This window comes from Geotrypetes seraphini, chromosome 9 (genome assembly GCF_902459505.1).
Source record: "Geotrypetes seraphini chromosome 9, aGeoSer1.1, whole genome shotgun sequence".
In the NCBI taxonomy this organism is placed as follows: Eukaryota; Metazoa; Chordata; class Amphibia; order Gymnophiona; family Dermophiidae; genus Geotrypetes; species Geotrypetes seraphini.
The window spans coordinates 16,386,426-16,409,622 of NC_047092.1; the positions used below are offsets into that span (position 1 = coordinate 16,386,426).

Here is a 23,197-nt window from a genome sequence, read left to right on the forward strand (position 1 = left end):
CCCACTCTGTCTTCCCCATGTCCTTTCAGCGTCCTTCTCCCCACTCTGTCTTCCCCATGTCCTTTCAGCGTCCTTCTCCCCCCTCTGTCTTCCCCATGTACTTTCAGTGTCCTTCTCCCCCCTCTGTTTTCCCCATGTGCTCTCAGTGTCCTTCTTCCCCCCTCTGTCTTCCCCATGTGCTTTCGGCATCCTTCTCCCCACTCTGTTTTACCCATTTCCCTTCAGCGTCTTTTCCTCTCCACCCCACCTTTCCTCCCTTTCTCCCTCCCTGCCCCTTACCTTCGTGGCGCTTTCACACCCCACCCACCCCGGACAACAGGCCCGGTCCGACAAACCTCCCTGCCCTTTACCTGTGGTCGGCGATGTCTAAAATGCCTTCTTACAACAGCCGGAGCGTTGAAGTTGCATATGGCTGCCGAAAAGGTCGTCTCTGATGCAACTTCTGGTTGCGTCAGAGATGACTTTTACGGCAACCACACACAGCTTCAACACTCCAACTGCTGTAAGAAGGCAGTTTAGACATCGCGGCCACAAAGGTAAGGGGCAGGGAGGGAGTAGGGAGCTGTTTAAACTCGGCGGCGGTGGTAAGGAGGGAGGGAGCACGATAGGTGACCACATGCATTCCCTCCCATAATTGCGGGGACAAGGCCATTCACTGCTCCACGGGGCAGTGAATGGCCTTGTCCTCGTAGCCACGGTGAACACAAGTTTTTCCTCACCATTTTGGCGGGTTACCCACGGCTAGCCACGGGTAACAGCCAACATGTCATTCTCTAGTATACATGATTCTGTATCGGATGCCAGTGTGTGATTGACATGCGATTCTCAGCCGCTACTTAAGCTACCTCATATAGAGTACCCTGTCATCAAAGAAAGGAGCTGGCAGCAGGTGTGGTGCTGACTGTAGAGAATGGCACAGGGTCAGAATTTGTCCCCATCCCCGTGTCATTCTTTAAGGAGAGAGGGGAGAATTAGAGTGTGAATGGGCCCAGCCACTGGCCCTCAAGCCTTCCATTGATGAATGCTGGTGTAGAAGGATTAAGGTCAAGATAGACACTAAAGAATGACAGTCTCTGGTATCCAGAGCAGATATTGTGATGTCATAATGCCTCATTCCACCAATGCCTAAGAGCCAACCTCATCAGTGATGTCACAATGGCTTGATTGTCCTTTACTTGGCTCACATAAGAATCAGAGTACGAATGGGCCCAGCCACTGACCCTAGAGCCTTGCATTGAAAAATGCTGGTGTAGCAGGCCTGAGGTTCAGACAGACACTAAAGAATGACACGAGATGGTTTCCTGCTCTTATCCGCTTCCCCTCACCTGGTATATGTGGTTGAGCTTGAAATGCTTGAGCAGCAGGAGCAGCAGTGCCGAAATGCTCTTCACGATGATTTCCTTGTGCCTGTTCACATCCATTCCAAGTTTCATGCTCTGCAGGATGGTAATGCTGCTTGCCAGAGAGAAAAATGAGTGAAATGGTGTGGTGGCTGGGTTAGTCCACTGTCCAAGAAATAAAACAAAAACCAAAGGAAATAAGGCGATACCCTTTTTTATTGGACTAACAGAGAGAACATAAGAATTGCCGCTGCTGGGTCAGACCAGTGGTCCATCGTGCCCAACAGTTGGCTCCCACAGCGTCCCCTAGGTCAAGGACCTGAGCCCTAACTTCTAGCCCTACCTGCATACGTTCTGGCTCAGCAGGAACTTGTCTAACTTTGTCTTGAATCCCTCGAGGGTGTTTTCCCCTATAACAGACTCCGGAAGAGCATTCTAGATTTCTACCACTCTCTGGGTGAAGAAGAACTTCCTTACATTTCTACGGAATCTATCCCCTTTTAACTTTAGAGAGTGCCCTCTCGTTGTCTCTACCTTGGAGAGGATGAACAACCTGTCTTTATCTACTAAGTCTATTCCCTTCAATAGATAGCTTTACGTTTTGGAAAAAAGCCAGGTTTTCAGATGCTTTTGGAATGAGCCTAGGTTCAGCAGCGGGGCAGGGAGGTTATTCCAAAGCTCAGTGAATTTTAAGACAAGGGATTTCCCTAATTTACCTGCATACATGACACCTTTTAATGAGAAAGAGAAAGAGAGAAAAAAAAAAAGAGAGAAAGAGGAATAGAGAGAGAAAAAAAAAGAGAGGAAGAGAGAGAAAAAAAGAAGAGAGAGAGAGAAAAATAGAGAGAGGAAGAGAAACTAAACTAAACTTTAAGTTTGTATACCGCATCATCTCCATAAAAATAGAGCTCGGCATGGTTTATAGGTAATTCAATAAATGAGGGAAGGACATAATAATAAATTAGAGGTTAAGAAGAGGATTGCTAGCTTTACATTTTCAATAGATAGCTTTACGTTTTGGAGAAAAGCCAGGTTTTCAGATGCTTTTGGAATAATTGGAATGAGCCTAGGTTCCGCAGCAGGGCAGGGAGTTTGTTCCAAAGCTCAGTGAATTTGAAGAAAAGGGATTTCCCTAATTTACCTGCATACATGACACCTTTTAACAAGGGGAAAGATAGTTTGAGTATGTGGGCGGATCTGGTAGTGTCAGGTCTCGAAGAATTCCAGGATAATGGGATTAGGGGAGGAAGAAGGCCATGTAAGATCTTGAATATTTGGCAGCTACATTTAAAGTGAATTCTAGAAATCATCAGAAGCCAGTGAAGTTTTGACAGAAGCGGGGAAACATGATCGAATTTGCTTTTTGCTATCAGTAATTCCTATGAGTTTCAGAGCTGTTACCGCCGCAGCCGGTGATAAAAAAAACACACTTTGGTTTTGTAAAAGGGAGGGGAGGGGGGATAGTTTTACTAAAAGCAAATGAGTGGTTTGAATAGTATAGAAATAAATTTGTTGAGAAAAACCCATTAAAATGAGTTGCATTCATTGTAGTCATGATAGTTTCACTTTTACTTAAGTATTATATCAAGCAATAACTTTATTTTTTTTTACTTTCTCTTAGCTAAATTTTTTGAGTTCTTCATTGTATTTCTTTTCACTTCTACTTAAGTACCTTTGGGTTCATAGACAACGGCGCGAAAGGCAAAGGCGCGCCCGAACAATTGAGCGCGGCGCGGAGGCGCGCGCCGCTCAAGATTACTGTTTTTAGGGGCTCCGACGGGGGGTTTTGTTGGGGAACCCCCCACTTTACTTAATAGACATCGCGCCGGCGTTATGGGAGGTTTGGGGGGTTGTAACCCTCCACATTTTACTGTAAACTTAACTTTTTCCCTAAAAACAGGGAAAAAGTGAAGTTTTCAGTAAAATGTGGGGGGTTACAACCCCCCAAACCCCCCACAACGCCCCCACAACGCAGCACTATGTCTATTAAGTAAAGTGGGGGGGGTTTCCCCCCACGCCCCCCCGTCGGAGCCCTAAAAATAGTAATTTTGAGTGGCGCGCACCTCCGCGCTGCGCTCAATTGTCTGGGCGCGCCTTTGTCCCGGCGCGCTTTTGACCTGACACCGTACCTTTGACCGCTGTTTCTCTAAAGTCACAAGCAGCAGCCATGAGATTTGAACCCTGACCACTCACACTTTACTGACAAGTTGTTTTTAGCCTACTTCCTGCCTGATATAGTGCTTTTAAGCTTTTGGTTTTCAATTTGCTAGAATTTGTTTAACATGCTGTTCTTCAAATTGGTAGTTAATTTTTTTAATGAGATTTTGATCGTTTGTTTTTATATATATATATATATTATTATATTATATTATATATTATATATATTATATTATATATATTATATTTATTATATTATATATTATATAATTATATTATATATTATTATTATTATTATATATATATATATATATATATATATATATATATATATACACACACACACATTTCATTGGTATGAGAGCTTTTCAAAACTACCAAACAAAATTCTCATCACCAACTCAATAAGGCCTGCAATAACTGAGTTATCATGCCTTAAAGTCCAGTCGTGACAGGGAGATATCAGTCATTTTGACTTCAGTAGGCCTCATTCTTTCTTTTTCCTGGACTTAGCTGCCATAGTTCTGTTGCTTTTGCTTATGTATCTGTCCACTTGTCAATCACATTTTCAGGGGGTAAAATTAATTAGGATTTAAGGGAAGACGGAGAAAGAAGCAGAGCTGACCCTTGCAGTGACAATAAAATACATCCTCTCCCCGCATGACACAATCCCAGCTTGCATTGTTTCTGTGCACATATTTTTTTCCGAAGGGGGTTATTTTATTTACTGAGTAAGTTTGCTGCCATTTGGCAACTCTGTCAAAAATACTTACGGCATCTCCTCAGGTAACACATCTGCCAGGATGTTGATGGAGTCGGTCTTTGCTTTGGAAGTAGGGGCCGCAGCTAGGAGAATCTTTAGCAGCGCAATCTATAGAGGGACAAAGGTGGTTTATCAGAGTAACTCAAGCAGATCAGCAGCTATCCTCTCACAAGGCTCCAGGCAAAAGGCTTACTATGGCTATACTAGACTTTCCTTCGGGAAAATCCAGACCCATGGTCACGCCCCCAGGACCGCCCAGTTTCATCTCTGCCCCCCCCAGTCCCTCCCCCCCCCAGACAACATCCAAGCATGCCCCTTCCTGATGCAATTTTGTCGGGAAGCTTTTCAAAACCCGGACAAGGGGTGGGGGTGGGGGGACTCTCAAAAAATTGTCTACAGTTAGGCGCTAGGATGACACATTAAGTGCAAATTCTATATCGGTAATTGTGTGTGTGATTGCCATTATAAAATGTTAGCAAATATAATAATTATAAATCGCTTTGATTGTACCACAGAAGGGCAGTACAGTAAACCCCCGCGACTTCGCGAATCGCGGACTCAGTAATTCGCAGTATTTTCCGACCGCCTCATCCTGGTACTAAAGTCAGGCTACACCAATCAGGAGCTGCTTTGACCTGCTATCTGGCGTGTCAAAGCAGCTCCTGATTGGTGTAGCCTGACTTTTAGTACCAAGAAGAGGCGGTCGGAAAATACTGAGAATAATTTTCAGCACTTGCCGGCGCCCCAACTGCCTTCGATCAGCTCCTAAACCGCATTTGCGGTTTTTCAAAATTCGCAGGTGGCTCCTGGAATGGAACCCCCGTGAATTTCAGGGGAGTACCGTATATCATATCCCATTACCCATATTCCTTTAATGCTCTCTCTGGACTCCCTGTGACCAGCCGTTAACTGGAAAAGCAACGACTTAGAGGAGACACGATAGAAACCTTCAAGATCATGAAGGGCAAAGAAAAAGTGGACAGGGACAGATTTTTCAAACTATGGGGAACCACAAGTACAAGGGGGCACTCAGAGAAATTGAAAGGGGAAAGGTTTAGAACAAACGCCAGGAAGTTCTTTTTCACACAGAGGGTGGTGGATACATGGAACGCGCTACCGGAGGATGTGATAAGCAGAAGCACGCTACAGGGCTTTAAAGAAGGTCTGGACAGATACCTGGAGGACAAAGGGATTGAGGGGTACAGATAAGAGTAGATGTAAGGTTATAGGGATAGGATTAGAGGTAATTTATAAAATTAGTCAGAGACCACTGTTCAGGCAGTGGGCCTGATGGGCCGCCACGGGAGCGGACCACTGGGCGAGATGGACCTCTGGTCTGCCTCAGTGGAGGCAACTTCTTATGTTCTAACAGTGTCACAGATTCTCTCCCTTTCTCCTGCCCCGGGAGCTTCAATCGTCGGGTAAGTCTCTCTTATCTGTTCCCTTCTCCTCTATAGCCAACTCCAGAATCCGTCCCTTCTACTTTGCTGCACTGTATGCTTAGAACAGCCTGCTTGACTCGGTACGTCAGGCTCCGTCTATGGCGATATTCAAATCCAGGCTTAAAGTCTACATATCACCCCATACTTCCAAATACTCCACTAGTTGCCGGTGGAATCCAGAATACTCTTCAAGCTTGCCTGCATCAGCTACAAAGCGGTCTTTGGGATGCTACCAACTTACCTCGCCTCCCAATTCTTCATCAACTGCCCGAATAAGAGCTCTCGCAGAATAAACCTCTTTAATTACCCATCTCTGAAATCATTTCACTACAAGAAGTTCCTGGACAGAATGCTATCATTCCAGGCAGCTAAACTGAACACATGGCTCGCAAAACCCATACTCGAGGCCGCGTCTTACGCTGACTTCAGAAAAAGTGTAGTTACTTATCTGTAACGTAGGTTCTCCGTGGACAGCAGGATAGTCAGCCACATATGGGTGTTGTCCCAACAGCTCCCAATTTGTGGATAAGCTCTCCAATAGCTCAGAGAGATTTTTTTTTTTCTCTCTCTCTCTCTGAGCACGTGCAGTGCCCAGGCCCCACTGGGCATGCCTGAGCCCTACCCATTTCCCCCTGCTTCAGAAAATCACTGAAGATCTGTCTCTTTAACGCAATTTGAGTTCTCTTCCTCTGGCAATTTTGTATCTCTGAAAGTCCTTTCTCTCCCCATTACTCCTCTTACCCCCATTGCATGTATATTGCTGTAAACCTCTCTTATTCTCATTACATCAGGGGTCTCAAAGTCCCTCCTTGAGGGCCGCAATCCAGTCGGGTTTTCAGGATTTCCCCAATGAATATGCATGAGATCCATGTGCATGCACTGCTTTCAATGCATATTCATTGGGGAAATCCTGAAAACCCGACTGGATTGCGGCCCTCAAGGAGGGACTTTGAGATCCCTGCATTACATGTATCTTCTTGCAAACCACTCTGAACTTATGTATCTTGCTGTAAACATCGCATACTCTCATTGCACGAATCTTGTTGTAAACCGCTTTGAACTTATGGTATAGCGGTATATAAGAAATAAAATTATTATTATTAGTATTACTCCCTTTAAGCCCTGAGCTTACCAACTTGCAAAGCACAAAAATCTGTTTGCCATTCCCTCTATATCCCACATCCTCTCTACCTCTCATTTTCTCTGTGATTCTATAACTAAACATAGGGTTACCAGATTCTTTGGAACTAAAACCTGGACCCATGGCTCTGCCACAGGCCCACCCTCAACCTGTTCACTTGTAAGGAAAGCATCTGCACATGAACTGGTGTGAAGCCATGTGACCCGCATGCGAGTGACATCACCTGTTGCATCCGCACATGAGCAGATGTCGTCCTGACGGTTTTGAAAGGAGGACATGTCCAGAGATTCACCATTTGTCCTGTATGTCTGTCATAATTAGATTGTAAGCTCTTCCGAGCAGGGACCATCTCTTGCGTGTTTAATGTACAGCGCTGTGCTCATCTGGTAGCAGTAGATCTGGAGAGATTTTGAGTTAAATGACTCATCTCGTAAATCAAGCTGAAGAAAAATCACACTTCAGACATAGGAGAGGAACTGTTAGCCTTCTGAGACAGAAATCTAGGTTGGCGCCTGAGGCAAGTGAGGAAGAGTCATTTGCCCAAATGGGAGAAGCAAGAATCTCTGGCTCTCGGCCCATTGCCCTGAGCACTAGCAGCCCGTTCCTCCAATTAAAAGCAGTCTGAGTGAGGTAATTTGAAATCTCTAAAAATAACATTGAAATTGAATAATCAGCAAGACAGATTATCTAGTGGAGTTGCTGTAACGGCTCCAGTAGCCACCAGATTGTTTATCTGTCGGTATGAAGCAGTTAAATAGGAAATAATACATTACCCAGAAAGAACACTCAGCATCACCACTTCTGATCTGCAGCACCCCCTGCTGTCCAGACACCCACACAGCTTTGTTTTCTGCACATAAATCCTCCCCTGTTGTACCCTTGGTACTTCAGTAGTAAAGATGAACATATAACCCTGCCAATGCACCTTTAGCCCCGATCTGCAATACAATCCCTTTCTAATCAGGATGGACAGTTCTTGGTGATCATTTTTGACCGGCATACTGAAAGTTAAAGCACATTTACTTACCATGTACTGTGGAAGGTTGTAGAACATTGCGCGGTACAGTATCTCACACGGGGTCTCCTCCACTTCCTCTTCTCCCTATATGGGGACAGAGAAAGCTAATGTACGTGGGGCACAAGGAGAAGCAGGAGAGATAAACTGACAGGCTGTCCAAGCTATATTTATTTATTTAGTCCTTCCCAGAGAGCTTAGAACGGGTTACAAGGTAACCTCAATAATAATAAAAGGCTAAGCGCACATGCGCTTTTCAAAGATCGTGATTCCTGGTGGCGTGAGGTGTGCTTCTGTGTCACACCTCACGGCACCTGCGCTAGCTGGAGGCGCGTGTTCCAGGGACTCCTCCCTCCCACTGCCGCTGCTCTTCAAAGCGGCCTGCTGAGGGAGAGAGAGAGAGGGCGGGTCAGAGGGCGGAGTAACTCAGGGCAACGCCCCTGATTTCCCGGTGCCCGGGCTGCTGCTACTGGTGCTCCAGTCTCCCCGGTAACCGTCTCCAGGGGCAGTAAGCAGAGCAAGAGAAAGATCCCAGAGCGCTGCTGCTCAGGTACCGGGGAGGGGGCCGAGAGGGGGAGGGGTCGCAATAACCACCGAAGCCCGGGATTGACTGAACTGGGCAGCTGCAGGGTGCGGTCGGGGCTCGGTCTGTCTCGCTGGCGGAGCTTCAGACCCTTCCCGATGCAATGTAAGAAACAAAAAAGAAAAAAAAGCTAATTCAAGTAGGCGAAGGCAGAACGGAGGCTGCGATCGGCAGCGGCTGCTGCTACTCCTCCAGCCGCCTAGCTCCTCTCCGCCGGCCCCGGCCGGCTGCCCCCTCCACCCCGTCCTCTCTGCTCCGGTGGCCTCTCAGGAGAAGGAGTGGATGAATCATGATCACAAGGGAGACCGTGCAAAGGGAAATGCAAGGGGGTTGAAATAGCGAAAGGTGGGACGGGAAGGGAAAAGGGAGGGGGGAGGAAGCCTAAAATGAAAAAAAAAATCTTTATACAGGAAGAGGAGTCTCTAGCACCCGTTAATGTAACGGGCTTAAAGACTAGTACATAATAATTGAACAAAACGAGATACAGAAAATTAAGGAAGTACGGGCTACAGTGATACTTTCGTGTAATACGATTGTCTAATGCATTTATTAAAAGATTTACTATACCATCTAAGATCCTGGCAGTTTACAACAATCAATAAAAATTCAAAGAACAATAAATTTATCACTACAAAATCAATCGTCTATTTTTACAGGCTTTTAACACCACAACGGGGATCATGCTTGCAATGAGAAAAAGTTGATAGATTCCAGCATAGGACTTTTCAAGAATTTAACCAGATATCTTTAGAAGGAACAGGAGGTGCTGGGCTGCAAGGCTTAAAAGTTAACCAGAAAACACCGATATTTTAACTCAATCCCGTTAATTTTAGCCAGGTAAAGCGGCCACAGTTAAAGATATCTGGTTATTTTTCACCGGCTGTATTCAAAGGCAACCAAATAGCCAATTATCTAGCAAAATATCTGGTTAATTTGGCTAAATTTAACCAGATAGCTCGCTGCTGGCTATCAGCTCCATTTTATTTTATTTTTTTTACATTATTTCAAACGTTCATATGACAAGTGGTAATAACTAACCTGTATTAATTACACATTGTATTTGCCAGTTATTAAAATAAAAACAGGGGCTTAGAAAGCCCTTTGCTTTGGGGAACCCAGGTTGAACTGGGAGGGGGGGCAGCGCCTTTCCTCCTACCCCCATGTGTTAAAAATATCATCACTGCCCGAGTTGCTCCCCTCCTCATGCAGCTGCAGTAAAAGACCCCCTAAATGCGGCCACCCAGGGTTTACAAGAAGCCAGTGTAATCCACAGAAACAGGAAAAACAACCCCATGTAAGGTAAACCTGAACAAAGCAACTGTACACATCAGCCTTGGGAACAACTAAAATTTATTTTATGTTATTATAAAAACATATAATAATTCAAAATGTTGTGTGATCGTGGCACTGAGGTACCCCCCTCTTCAAACCCAGCATGCACCCAAAAAGAGGGCAAAAAAGCCTCAGACTAATGTAGCAGTATAGAACCAAAGGTACAAATCAAAGCTGCTTTAAATCCTTTCACTGGCAAAAAAAACTCCCTCACAGAACAGCTCAGGTTTAGAAAAGGGTAAAGTCACCCGGAGGCACGTTCAAGGACTTAGCTGACGAAAGACGACTTGAGCTCCAACGCTGTCACGTCTTCTCCAATCTTCCCAACAAGTGACCTTATTTCACCAATCTTTGGCTCATCAGGGGAACAAACAATACAGCCTTGAAAAGTGCAGCCACGCTGAGACCAGCCCCCTAAATCTGAGCTGTTCTGTGAGGGAGTTTTTTTGCCAGTGAAAGTATCAAAAGCAGTTTTGATTTGTACCTTTTCTATACTGCTATATCTTTTTAATGTTTGCTTTTGAAATATACAGTACATGGTGCAAAGTAAGAACAGATTTTGTGACCTTACCAAAGACACAGGACATCTCTCTAAATCTTCCTCATTCTTGATCTGTATATCAGCAATAGAGATGTATTTGTGCTGGTAAGAAATTCAGAAGAAAAAGAGATCCGGTTAAAGAGAGGAATAAACTGAAATGAACACATTACTAGAGGTAATAGGGTACTAACAAGTATAGTATTCCCTCAGGATGCTTCTGGTTGACCCTGGAAACCCAGTGTGCTCCACCCAAGCCAATGAAGATGACTGTGGATTGTTTCCTACAAATGTTACAAGTGCATACCGATGTTTGCCATAGATTTGTTGGCCTTATTAAAAACAGCAGGCCAGTGAGGGATGAATATTTATGCTTAGCTAGCCTTCCACTGGCTCTCTCAATATGTAAATTAGATTCTGGAATTCTTTACCAGAGAATGGGGTGAAAGCAGTTAGCTTAGCAGGGTTTAAAAAAGGTTTGGCTAATTTCTTAAAACAAAAGTCCATTAGCCATTATTAAGATGGCTTGAGGAAATCCACTGCTTATTCCTAGGATAAGCAGCATAAAATCTGTTTTACTTCTTGGGATCTTGCCAAGTACTTGTGACCTGGGTCAGTTGTTGTTAGAAACAGGATACTGGGCTTGATGGACCTTCATTCTGTTCCAGTAGGGCAACTCTTTATGTTCTTATCACAGAAAGACAGAAGTTTGACAATTAGAAGAGAAAGGAACTTAATGAATCTCTGGATATCTTTATCCCAACCATCCTTGGATTATGGCTTTCTGGAGGGTTGAGGACACTGCAGGACATTCGCCTGAAAATGTTATGTCTGTCAGGGGCAGATTAAATGCTAGGATTAGTAGACACATGATTCAGGTCTGAACATTTAAGGGGAGCCCACTGATTTTAGGAGGACCTGCCACCTGCTGCCAGTGTGCTGCTCCAATAATAATAATAATAACTTTATTCTTTTATACCGCCATAACCAAAAGTTCTAGGCGGTTTACATGAAAAAGAGCTGGACAATCAGCAAAATACAAATATTTGTATAATATAATTTCAATAATAAAACTCACTAAGTAATAAACTTATCAAAAAAAAGTGGTCTTAATTAATTTTCAAAAATTGCAATAGGATAATATAGCTTGCTAAATACATTTACCTAAGCAAGATTATTGCCTACTGCTGGCTCTCCCGACTCCCCCCCCTGCCCCCACCTATCTCCTCCCCACTGCTGCATTTGAATCTTTGGGCAGCCAGCAGTGGCAACAAGGTGAGCCTGCCGCCATCAGCCTGCCCCAGAAGCCGCCTCTCTGCAGCCATTTCTTGTTCCCGCATAGGTGGGACCTGCAGAGAGGCGGCTTCCGGGACAGACCACAAGGATGTGCTGAGAGTGGAATCGGTCCAGAGAATGGCCACCAGGATGGTCTCGGGACTCAAGGAGCTCCCGTACGAGGAGCAGTTAGGGAAATTGCAGCTCTACTCACTCGAGGAACGTAGAGAGAGGGGAGATATGATCGAGACATTCAAGTATCTCAAGGGCCGCATTGAGGTGGAAGAAGACATCTTCTTCTTCAAGGGTCCCATGGCAACAAGGGGGCATTCGTGGAAAATCAGGGGCAGGAAACTGCACAGTGACACTAGGAAGTTCTTCTTCACTGAAAGGGTGGTTGATCGCTGGAATAGTCTTCCACTTCAGGTTATTGAGGCCAGCAGTGTGCCAGATTTTAAGGCCAGATGGGATAGACATGTGGGATCTATCTGCAAAGATAGATAGGGAGGGTCACTGGAGTGGGCAGACTTGATGGGCCGTGGCCCTTATCTGCCGTCTATTTCTATATTTCTATTTCTATGTTTCTATGATGGCAGCAGGCTCACCTCACTGCTGCTGCCGACTGCCTGACGAGTCAAATTGCAGCACTGGAGAAGGTAGGTGGGGAAGTTTTTCATCTTTCCCATGCCTCCTTGGCCTTCCTCTCATCTCCGGGCTACTGGGCTTGATGGACCATTGGTCTAACCCAGGAAAGCTATTCTTATGTTCAACAGTTCATCTGAAGTACAGGAAGACCCAGTGACGTAGCAAGGATTGGAGGCGCCCCCTCCAATGCCATCCTCTCCACCCCCCCAACACCGCTCCTTCCACACTTCCCATGCCACACTCGCATCCTCCCTTCCCAGCCCAAAAGCTTCTTTAATTTTTCGCCAGCATGGACAGTTTCTTTGGCCTGCTGCTCGCGCCAGCATTGACTCTCTCTCTCTCTCTGACAATACTTCCTGGTCCCTAGACCCAGAAGTGATTTGAGAGGGAGCCAGGCTGGCGCAAGCAGCAGGCCAGAGCAGTTGTTCCCGCTGGCGAAGAGGTACGGGGGAGCAGAGAAGGGAGGGCGTGAGTGTGGCTGAGGGGGGGGGGGGACGGAGTGGGGACGGAGTGGGGGGGGACGGAGTGGGGGGGGGACGGAGAGGTACCGGCGCTCCCACCACGACGGCATCCGGGGCATCTGCCCCCCCCTTCCCTTACTATGTCACTGGGAAGACCGCAATGTGAAAAACACTTGAACCCCCCCTGCATGAAAAGCACGATTCACAAGAAATGATCAAGGGTCAAGTGTTAGCTGCAGGTCCAGTACCTGTTTCAGGGTTTTCACACTTTCATGGATAGGCCGGGGGAGTCCCACTAAGGTGTCTATGTCACTGAGGAGTGAAAAAAGGTCAACAGATTACAAACACGGCATAATGACTAACCCACGGTGTTGACAACCTAAAGATTCTAATTTGATTCTGTTGCACTCTTAGCAAGCGAGGGGGAGCAGTCCGCCCTCAGGCACCATCCTGTTGGGGGCGCCGGTATCCATCCTCCTCTCCGTTTCCCCCTGCTCCTTCCCCCCCTCTCCCCACTACCACACATGCCCCCTTCTCTTCCCCTTTACCTCCTTAACATTCCTGGCGCGATCAGCAGCCCCACAAACCTGCCCCTCACACCAGCGTTGGCTCTTCCTCTGATGGCGCGAGCAGAAGACTGGGGTTGCTGCTCGCGCCAGGAACGTTAAGGAGGCACAGGGTAAGGGAAGGGGGCGGGGAAGGGTGCCACGCCCCCTCGCTACGCCACCGTTTGCAAGTCACGTAACTTCCCTGTGCTCACACTTAAATTGTAACCCTTTTCCCTTGACATCAATTATCTTGTGCAGTGCCACAGACACCGATGATGCTAAATAAAGGTGATTTTTTGGGGGATGAGAAATTATCTATTTTCTTAAAGTGGACACAGATTAGAAGGAAAACATTTCTTCTTTATTGACAGGAGGCTCTAGCTCAGTGGTCTCAAACTCGCGGCCCGCCAGGTACTATTTTGCGGCCCGCGGTCTGTACTAGTGCTGCCCGCTCTTTGCAGTGTCCTCCGGCTTCCCCCCTGGCCTCCCACTCATACCTTCAGATAATTACCGCAGCCTGCAGAGAGGATTGCCAGTGCTATAGCAATCGTTGCAGGCTGCCGTCATCCTCAGCAGCACGTTCCCTCTGCCGTGATCCTGCCCCTGACGTCAGAGGAGGGTCAGGATCGCGGCAGAGGGAACGTGCTGCGGAGGCCAATGGCAGCCCGCAAGGAACGCTACAGCACCGGTGATCGTCTCTGCAGGCTGCAGTAATTAGCTGAAACTAAGACCCGAAGGCCAGGGGGAAGCTGGAGGACGCTGCAAAGAGGGGAACATGCAGGCCTTTGGGGAGGGGGAGAGAAGATTTATAAACTATAAAGACCTTTACCTCATGCAAAATTGTCATTTCTTTACTAAGATATTAACGATTTTTTCTGCGGCCCTCCAAGTACCTACAAATCCAAAATGTGGCCCTACAAAGGGTTTGAGTTTGAGACCACTGCTCTAGCTCTAAGAGCAACATTTCAATTATGTTATCCCCGTAAATGTTTAATTTCCTTAAATAATAGCAGATATGTTTTCTTTGCGCTTCTTTTTAGAAAGGAACGGAGCATCCGTTGAATGAACAAGGCATAGCATAGTTTAGAAGGAGTTTTCGTGTTTTCTTTGATTTATTCAGTCTTAATTGCTTTCTGTCTTTTTTTTATCCCCCCCCCTTGGATCCCTAATATTGTGGGCTATCATTGTATCTTAACTTACCCCCCCCCCCTTTTACAAAAGCGTAGCGCAGTTTTTAGCGCCAGGCGCAGCGGTAACAGCTCTGATGTTGATAGAATTCCTGTGAGCATAGGAGCTGTTACCACTGCGGTTACGGTAAGTAATTTCTTTGTAATTATTCCTATTAGATCTTTGGGTTAATTGATATACTTTTCCATCAAAGTTGTTTTTCTTTGATTTGTTGCATAACTAAAAATTAATAAAAGAACCAGTATTCACAAAAAAAAAACTCCTCTAAAACAGACCACAGACAAAGATAAAAATTTTAAAAAACCATAAAATAAGGTTGTTTTTTGGTTTTTTTTTATAGTTTTATTTTTTCAAATTTTAAAGATATGTACATTCAGCAATTAACAGCATAAATGAAAGAAATACATCGTAATATTATTTGGAATTGAACAAACATTAAGAAATACTTTTTTTTTAGCCCACAATATATGGGAAAAGCCCATCTGAGAATTTAAAAACCAGAAAAAAGAAAATTACTTCACATCTTAGGTGTACAATTCTCTGCGACCAGCTGGTTAAGGTATCTCTGTGGGGCAGTTAACTACTACAAGATTTTCCCTTGCTATTATAAAATTCAGCGGCTGTTTGGAATCTGTAAACAAACGTTTCTTCCCCTCTAAAGCAGGGGTAGGCAATTCCGGTCCTCGAGAGCCGGAGCCAGGTCAGGTTTTCAGGATGTCCACATAAATATGCATGAGATAGATTTACATCTCAAGGAGGCAGTGCATGCAAATCCATCTCATACATATTCATGGTGGAAATCCTGAAAACCTGACCTGGCTCCGACTCTCGAAGACTGGAATTGCCTACCCCTGGTCCAGAGCAGTGTTTGTCAACTCAGTCCTGGAGTACCCCCTTGCCAGACAGATTTTCAGGATTTTCACAATAAATATGCACAAGATAGATTTGCATCTCAAGGAGGCAGTGCATGCAAATCCATCTCAAACATATTCATGGTGGATATCCTGAAAACCTGACCTGGCTCCGGCTCTTGAGGACTAGAATTTCCTACCCCTGCTCTAGCAGTGATTCCCAACCCTGTCCTGGAGGAACACCAGGCCAATCGGGTTTTCAGGCTAGCCCTAATGAATATGCATGAGAGAGATTTGCATATGATGGAAGTGATAGGCATGCAAATTTGCTTCATGCATATTCATTAGGGCTAGCCTGAAAACCCAATTGGCCTGGTGTTCCTCCAGGACAGGGTTGGGAACCACTGCGTCTAGAGTAACAAGGTTTCAAATCTTAAATGTGCCAATACTCACTGCCCAAGAGTGAATCCAATGAATTTGCTCCTGCTTGCTTCCAAGAAATGTTCAATGTCTTTCTCTCTAATTGATCAAGAGGCACGTGAGGGAAGAAATGAAGAACACAAATCATTTTATTTATTTATTTATTTATTCGATTTTTTAGCCCGTCCTCCCAAAAGAGCCCAGAACGGGTTACAATGAATATATTGGTGCATTCAAATTATAAATAAGATAGGTACTTAGAAATTCCCTTACTGTCCCGAAGGCTCACAATCTAACTAAAGTACCAGGAAAAATGTCAATTAGAAGAGTAATAAAGAAAGAAAATAAAGATAGAGGAGAAAAATATGTAACAAGTATTATCATTCATCTCAATTAATATCTGCAAAATGTGTAGTAATAATAAAACTCCTAATTAAAATAATTCCCTAAAAGATTGTAATATATCCCCCCCAAAAAAACCCATGTTTATCCTCCCCAAATTCATTATTATAATCTATATTTCCCAAAAACCAATATAATTATTCTTAAACCATAAAACTGACCTTAAAAATTTTATACTAAGGTATATATTAAAAAATTTCATTAAATCAAGAGGAAATATCATAAAAACAATAAATTTCATTAAAGATATAATAACCCATTACCACTAATCTCATAAAGCTTTCCACATATATGTAATTAAATCAGAAAAATTTTTACATTTTTGACTACAACAACAAATTAAAAATTTCATAAACTAAAACTTTTCCTCAATAAGAACATAAGCAGTGCCTCTGCCGGGTCAGACCACAGGTCCATCCTGCCCAGCAGTCCGCTCCCGCGGCGGCCCAAACAGGTCAAGACCTGTCTGAATCATCAGAAGGGGCTCCCTTGCCACCTTGGTTTCCCATTTAAGTCCTGCCTTCCTATCGAAGTCCTAGCCCTCCGGTCTTGCACATGCACGACCTGGTTGGTTTATACTCATTACCTGGTTAACTTCCTATACTTGTGTTACATCCCAGCTCCTCCCTCAATATCCCACGATCCCTTTATCCCTCAGGAATCCATCCAATCCCTGTTTGAAACCTTGTACCGTACTCTGCCTGATCACTTCCTCCAGTAGCGCATTCCAAGTGTCCACGACCCTTTGGGTGAAAAAAAACTTCCTTGCATTTGTTTTGAACCTGTCTCCCTTCAGTTTCTCAGAATGCCCCCTCGTATTTGCTGTCCCCTTCAGTCTGAAGAATCTGTCCCTATCCAATGAATAAAACCTTTTCATTAATATGGTCTATTTGCAAAAGTAAAACTCATTCATAAATTCATTTTCCCAAAATCTTGAATGTGAACTCCACTCCATAAATTCTGAAAAGTGAGTCTTCTCATTCCTTTCTTATCCCTTCAAAATAAAGTCCTTCATGTAGACATTGGTTCTTCTTGTGACAGGAACTCTTTAAGTTTAACAGGATCCTGGAAATACAATGACTTATTTCCATTAGACACTCTCACTGTTGATGGATAATACAATCCATAAATGTAGCCCTTCTCTTTCAACTGCTTTCTCAGCATAAGAAACTGCTTTCTTATATTTGCAGTTGGTTTTGCAAAATCCGGGACCAGCATCAATATAGAGCCTTTGTAGTTTAAATTTTTATTAGCTTTTGCCACTTTTAAAATTTCCAAAGCTTGCTGAAACCTTAAAACTTTGAAAATCAAGGGTCTAGGGCTAACTTGGTTTGCTGATCTCTTTGAAGGGATTCTATGTGCCCGTTCTATTTCCAACGGCCACTTCGAATTTAACTGTAATATCTTGGGCAGTAAATTCTCTAGAAACCGTATAGCGTCTCCCCCTTCAAGATTTTCAGCCATACCAAGAAGTCTTATGTTCTTTCTCTTTCCCCGATTTTCCATGTCCACAAGCTGATTCTTTAACAACTCCACTGGTTGCCTATCAGCTTCACACTTTTGTGTGATCACTTCCACCCGATCGACTCTCTCCTCAATCAGTGACATCCTCTGCCTTATCAATCTGGATCTGCTGCTTTAGACTCACTACTTCCTCTTTGACTTCCGATATTTTGTTGGCATTGTCTTTCAACATTAGTTTAATTTTGAACAACTCTGACAACAATTTTGACAACTCTTAGAACCTTTCCTATCATACATACTCTGATTCCTATATAAACATTTTCCACACTATCCAATAAACTTCTTATGACATTATTAGGTAACTTCCAATCTGTAAACCGTATATACTGATATTCTCCACTATATTCTCTTATCACTTGATTCCCTGATATGTAATTTTCATAATTGAATCCTCTACCACACCATGTAATGTACATGAATCACTGTTATGTAATTTATCTAGATAATCTTTATTACGCAATTCTTTTGGTAATGTCCAAATCTCCTATAATTTGTATTCCGCCTTGAACAATATATAATGTATAATGTATTCAAAATTAATTTTCCTATAAACTGTTTTCCTACCTTCTTCTACTCTATGTTTATAACCTAACTAATTTATTTTTCTCAAGTACTTTAGCAAGAATGTGAGCCTTTGGGACAGTCAGGGAACTCTAAGTACTCTCTCTTCATCTTAATTAATCTTACTTATTGCATTTCTTCTGTTTCTACTGTAAACCGCTTAGAACTTCACGGTACAGCGGTATATAAGAAATAAAATTATTATTATTATTAATTATTATTATTATTATAATATCCACTTTTTCAGAGTATTCTTCGTTTTCCAGCGGGATTGGCACTTTCGACGGCGACAGCTGAGAGACCTTCGATCTTTCCGCCGTTACACCCGATGTGCACGGCTTCTCCGACTTTCCCTGTCGCATAGCTGCCATTTCCGACGCTGATTTCACTTATTTTAAACATCAGGGAGCGAGCATAAACTCCACTTTTCTTTCAGTTAGTTGCCTGGCTTAAGGAGCTCCACGGCTATGCCACCATTTTGCGCGCTCCAAGCCACGCCCCCCCTTTGATTGATGCTTCGTACAGCGCTGCCTGAACTTGGTCATAGGATGCTTAGAATCCATCCAGTGCAGTTTGCAAGAAGGGGCCCATCCTGTAATGACGAGTCATTAACTCCCATCATTCCGTTAACTTTAGAATTCTAGCACTTACAGAGGTAAGCGTACATTACGACAGTAAATATCACGTGTGCGCTAGCAGTATTTTCTAAGTTAGTTGCATTGTTTGCTTAGCATGGAAATGCAAGAAGGCATCTACGTGGCCAGAGTGTGGATGGAAGGGGCGTGACCAGCCTGCCAATTTTTTTTGGGGGGAGGCAACATACAAACATAAGAATTGCCATACTGGGTCAGATAAATGGTCCATCTAGCTTAGTTTCCAATAGTGACCAACCCAGGTCCCAAGAACCTGGCAGAAACCCAAAGAGTAGCAACATTCCAGATTGTGATGTCATAATGCCTCATTCCACCAATGCCTAAGAGCCAACCTCACCAATGATGTCACAATGGCCTGATTGTCCTATACTTTATTTATTCCGTTTTCTATACTGTTCTCCTAGGAGAGCTCAGAGCAGTTTACATGAATTTATTCAGGTACTCAAGCATTTTTCCTTGTCTGTCCCCATGGGCTCACAATCTGTCTAATGTACCTGGGACAATAGGGGGATTAAGTGACTTGCCCAAGGTCACAAGAATCAGCATGGGCTTGAACCCACAATCTCAGGGTGCTGAGATGTAATTTTAACCACTGTGCCACACTCTCCCCCTTGGCTCACATAAAAACCTAAGAATAGCCATACTGGGTCAGACCAATGGTCCATCTAGCCCAGTGGTTCCCAAACCTGTCCTGGGGGACCCCCAGCCAGTCAGGTTTTCAAGATATCCCTAATGAATATGCATGAGAGAGATTTGCATACCTGTCACTTCCATTATATGCAAATCTCTCTCATGCATATTCATTAGGGATATCTTGAAAACCTGACTGGCTGGGGGTCCCCCAGGACAGGTTTGGGAACCACTGATCTAGCCCATTGTCCTGTTTCCACAGTGGCTATTCCAGGCCACAAGTACTCAAATTGTAGGTACATTCCACACTACTGATCCCAGGGTAAGCAGTGCCTTCCCTTATGTCTGTCTCAATAGCACATTTCTTCTCTAACCTCCCCCCCCCAAAAAAAAAACAAACAAACAGGTAATTAATCATGCACCGAGAAACACAGGCTAGATTTGGATTTGCTAACAGACATCCAGTTTCCAGTGTAACGGGATGATGGCTGACATACCTGACTTTAGTTGCCCATGGAAGGCTCTTGGGAAAAGACACTCTTTCACTGTTCAGGCGGGGCTGGGACTGAAGGATGGTATCCCGCTCCAAAGGGTCTTCCCCCTCGGTCCCATTTTCCAAGTCATCATTGTCTTCCTCGTCCACTCCAACTTCCTCATTCTTAAAGGGGTCCCTCTCATTGTACAAGTCCAAACTGTCCTGCTTCACCAGTACCTGGAATGCAAGGATCGGGGTTAGACACTCTTTGCAAGTTTGGGTCCAGTTCTACGTCCATTCTGCCACATATTATGTGAAATAATCAGAGATATCTCAAATGACACTAAACAAGAGCAGCTCTAGTCAATAGGTCAAGACAGGAAGCCAACTGTAACACACTTCACTCATATAAAAGTTAATGGTGAATAAGACGTGCCCTCAGTGTGAGGGAGTGTTTTTCTTTACTCCAGCGCATAAAGCAGAATCTGATTAGGAAGGAGATTTAACTCACTTCCAGCCGCACACCATCATCGGGCTCGTCAGTGTGCATAAATCAAACAGTGATAATAAACAATTCAATATATTTTGAAAAACTGAATGTGATTAATTCACTAAAACAGTGTGGCACTATGTAATGACCAACTCCATCCTTTTTATATCTTTTTGAAGGTGCGGCCTCCAGAACTGTACACAGTATTCTAAAAGAGGTCTCACCAGAGTTTTCATACAGGGGCATCAATACCGCCTTTTCCCTACTGGCCAAACCTCTCCCTATTCACCCTAGCGTCCTTCTAGCTTTCGCCGTCACCTTTTCAACTTGTTTGGCCACCTTAAGATCATCACATACAATCCCACCCAAGTCCCGCTCTTCCGTCATGCACATATGTTCTTTACCCCCTGAACGATACCGTTCCCTTGGGATTTTGCAGCCCAAATTCTTGACCTTGCATTTCTTAGTATTACATTTTAGCTGCCAAATTTCAGACCATTCTTCAAGCTTCACCGCAGCCAGGTGGGCGAGCGGTCCTTCGGGGGTGGGGGGGACTGAACGGCAAGGCCGGGAGCACCCCCTCAGGGCTTGTCACCCGGGGCGGACCGCCCCCCCCCCCCGCTCCCCCCTCTTAGTACGCTACTGCCTTAGCCTATAGGAAGAGGAGATGCAAATGTTAAGAGCCTTAGCCAATGCACTTCCAGAGAGCGTAATAGGGCAGAGTACGGTACTGGGGTTCAAGAAAGGATTGGACAATTTCCTGCTGGAAAAGGGGATAGAGGGGTATAGATAGAGGATTACTGTGCAGGTCCTGGACCTGTTGGGCTGCCGCGTGAGCGGACTGCTGGGCACGATGGACCTCAGGTCTGACCCAGCGGAGGCATTGCTTATGTTAATACCTGCAATGTATAAATGCACAAGAGGTGAGTTTCTTGCCATTGAAAGGAAGCTCTGGAATGAGTGGGCATAGAATGAAGATGAAAGGGGACAGACTCAGGAGTCGCCTGAGGAAATATTTTTTTTAACAAATTGTATTTCAGTCTTAACTAGGGTTGCCAGATTTTACATTCGTAAAATCCAGTCCCCTAGACCTGCCCCCAGGCTCCCACATCCCGCCCCATTATGCCCCAGTCCTGACCCTAATCTCGCCCTAGTCTCACCCCTGCAGCTTGCTCTGGTCGGGCAGGAGGGCATCCGTGCATGCCATGCAATGATGTCACACTCGCGTGTGCATGATGTAATTGTGTAATAATAAGTAGGAGACTGACTATATTGATACTATATACCAGTGGGAAGAGAGCAAATGACTCCTAAAAACGCTCAGAGAAGTGAAACTCTGAAGGGGAGGTGGATACCTTCCCTTGGGACAAGAGTTTACCGTCCAGTCATTGCATTTTACTTTACAGAACTTCACTTTCTAGCCACTGGTAAAATTGTGAACAGTTTAAATGTTTTGTAAATTGACAAAAAATGTTCAAAAATTTTTACAAAAAGACTCTTGCTCATTGGAAACTGTACACTAAGACCCCTAAGAGCCTGTACAACCACAATCTTTAAAAAGCTTGCACAGATAAGTGTACAGTTTCCAATGAGCAAGAGTCTTTTTGTAAAAATTTTTGAACATTTTTTGTCAATTTACAAAACATTTAAACTGTTCACAATTTTACCAGTGGCTAGAAAGTGAAGTTCTGTAAAGTAAAATGCAATGACTGGATGGTAAACTCTTGTCCCAAGGGAAGGTATCCACCTCCCCTTCAGAGTTTCACTTCTCTGAGCGTTTTTAGGAGTCATTTGCTCTCTTCCCACTGGTATATAGTATCTACATAGTCAGTCTCCTATTTATTATTTCATCTAATTTACTGACTAGTATTCACATGAGTCCCTGTATGTTTTTCTAATGATGTAATTGTGTGGCATCCACGCATACTCTCTTGACGGACACAATTTTGAAGGAAGCTTTTCAAAACCCGGCCAGAAGGATTACCAGTGGAGTGGGATGGTAAGATTTTAATTGGAAAGAATAATTTGTGGTACAGCCTCCCAGTGGAGATGAAAACTGTCTCAATTCAAGAAAGCATGGGACATGAAATTCCTCATTTGATACTGGATCTCCACCTATGTTGAGGATTTGAGCAATGATTTGAACTTTGAATTATTGTTTTCATTTGTTTTTCCTTTCCATCGTTAAGCTTTGCTGTAACGTTTTCTTTGCTTTATTTACTATTGTAAATTCATTTTTAAAACTCCCCAGCATGGAACAGGTGCTGAAGTTGGCTATGAAGCAGACTCCTATGGATGCCCTTTGGCTGAGGTGGCAGAGAGATTTGGGGATACCATTTGAGAAACCACAATTTTTAAAATCTTTTTACCCAAGTCCATGATATGGGGGGTACTGTGGACCTGAAAGGTGCAATATAAGATCTTGCATGGTGCTTATATCTCTCGAACATGGGGTGTGACAATGGGTTTATGGGAGGAGAGTTTGTGTACTAACAGCTTTACTACCCTGCTTCGAAGCCTGGCCTCCCTCCAACTCTTTCGAAAACATTTGAAAACTTGGCTTTTCTCTAAAATGCTATGACCCCCTCCCTCATCGATATACGAAGTCCCTCTAAACTTTTCTCTCTAAGTCTTTCTACTTTTCATTGTAGTTCCTTTCTATACCAACTCCTGTAAACCGTGTCGAGCTCTACTTCTGTGGAGATGATGCGGTATACAAACTTAAAGTTTAGTTTAGTTTAGTTTAGTTTAGTTTAGTTTAGG

The 23,197-nt window shown here is 44.1% G+C and overlaps 1 protein-coding gene across 2 annotated transcripts in view; it reads right to left on the reverse strand.

Moving 5' to 3' along the window:
- The window catches only part of STRIP2 (striatin interacting protein 2), an 81,683-nt gene that overhangs the window by 24,694 nt on the left and 33,792 nt on the right, over positions 1-23,197 (reverse strand). For both annotated transcript variants that reach the window (XM_033959409.1, XM_033959408.1), the window contains 7 exons: positions 19,967-20,181; positions 15,733-15,798; positions 12,941-13,004; positions 10,345-10,416; positions 7,871-7,945; positions 4,271-4,368; positions 1,326-1,452 (listed from right to left, as the gene is read on the reverse strand). In XM_033959409.1, coding sequence (XP_033815300.1) covers positions 1,326-1,452; positions 4,271-4,368; positions 7,871-7,945; positions 10,345-10,416; positions 12,941-13,004; positions 15,733-15,798; positions 19,967-20,181 — 717 coding nt within the window. The remainder of the gene's footprint in view (positions 1-1,325; positions 1,453-4,270; positions 4,369-7,870; positions 7,946-10,344; positions 10,417-12,940; positions 13,005-15,732; positions 15,799-19,966; positions 20,182-23,197) is intronic.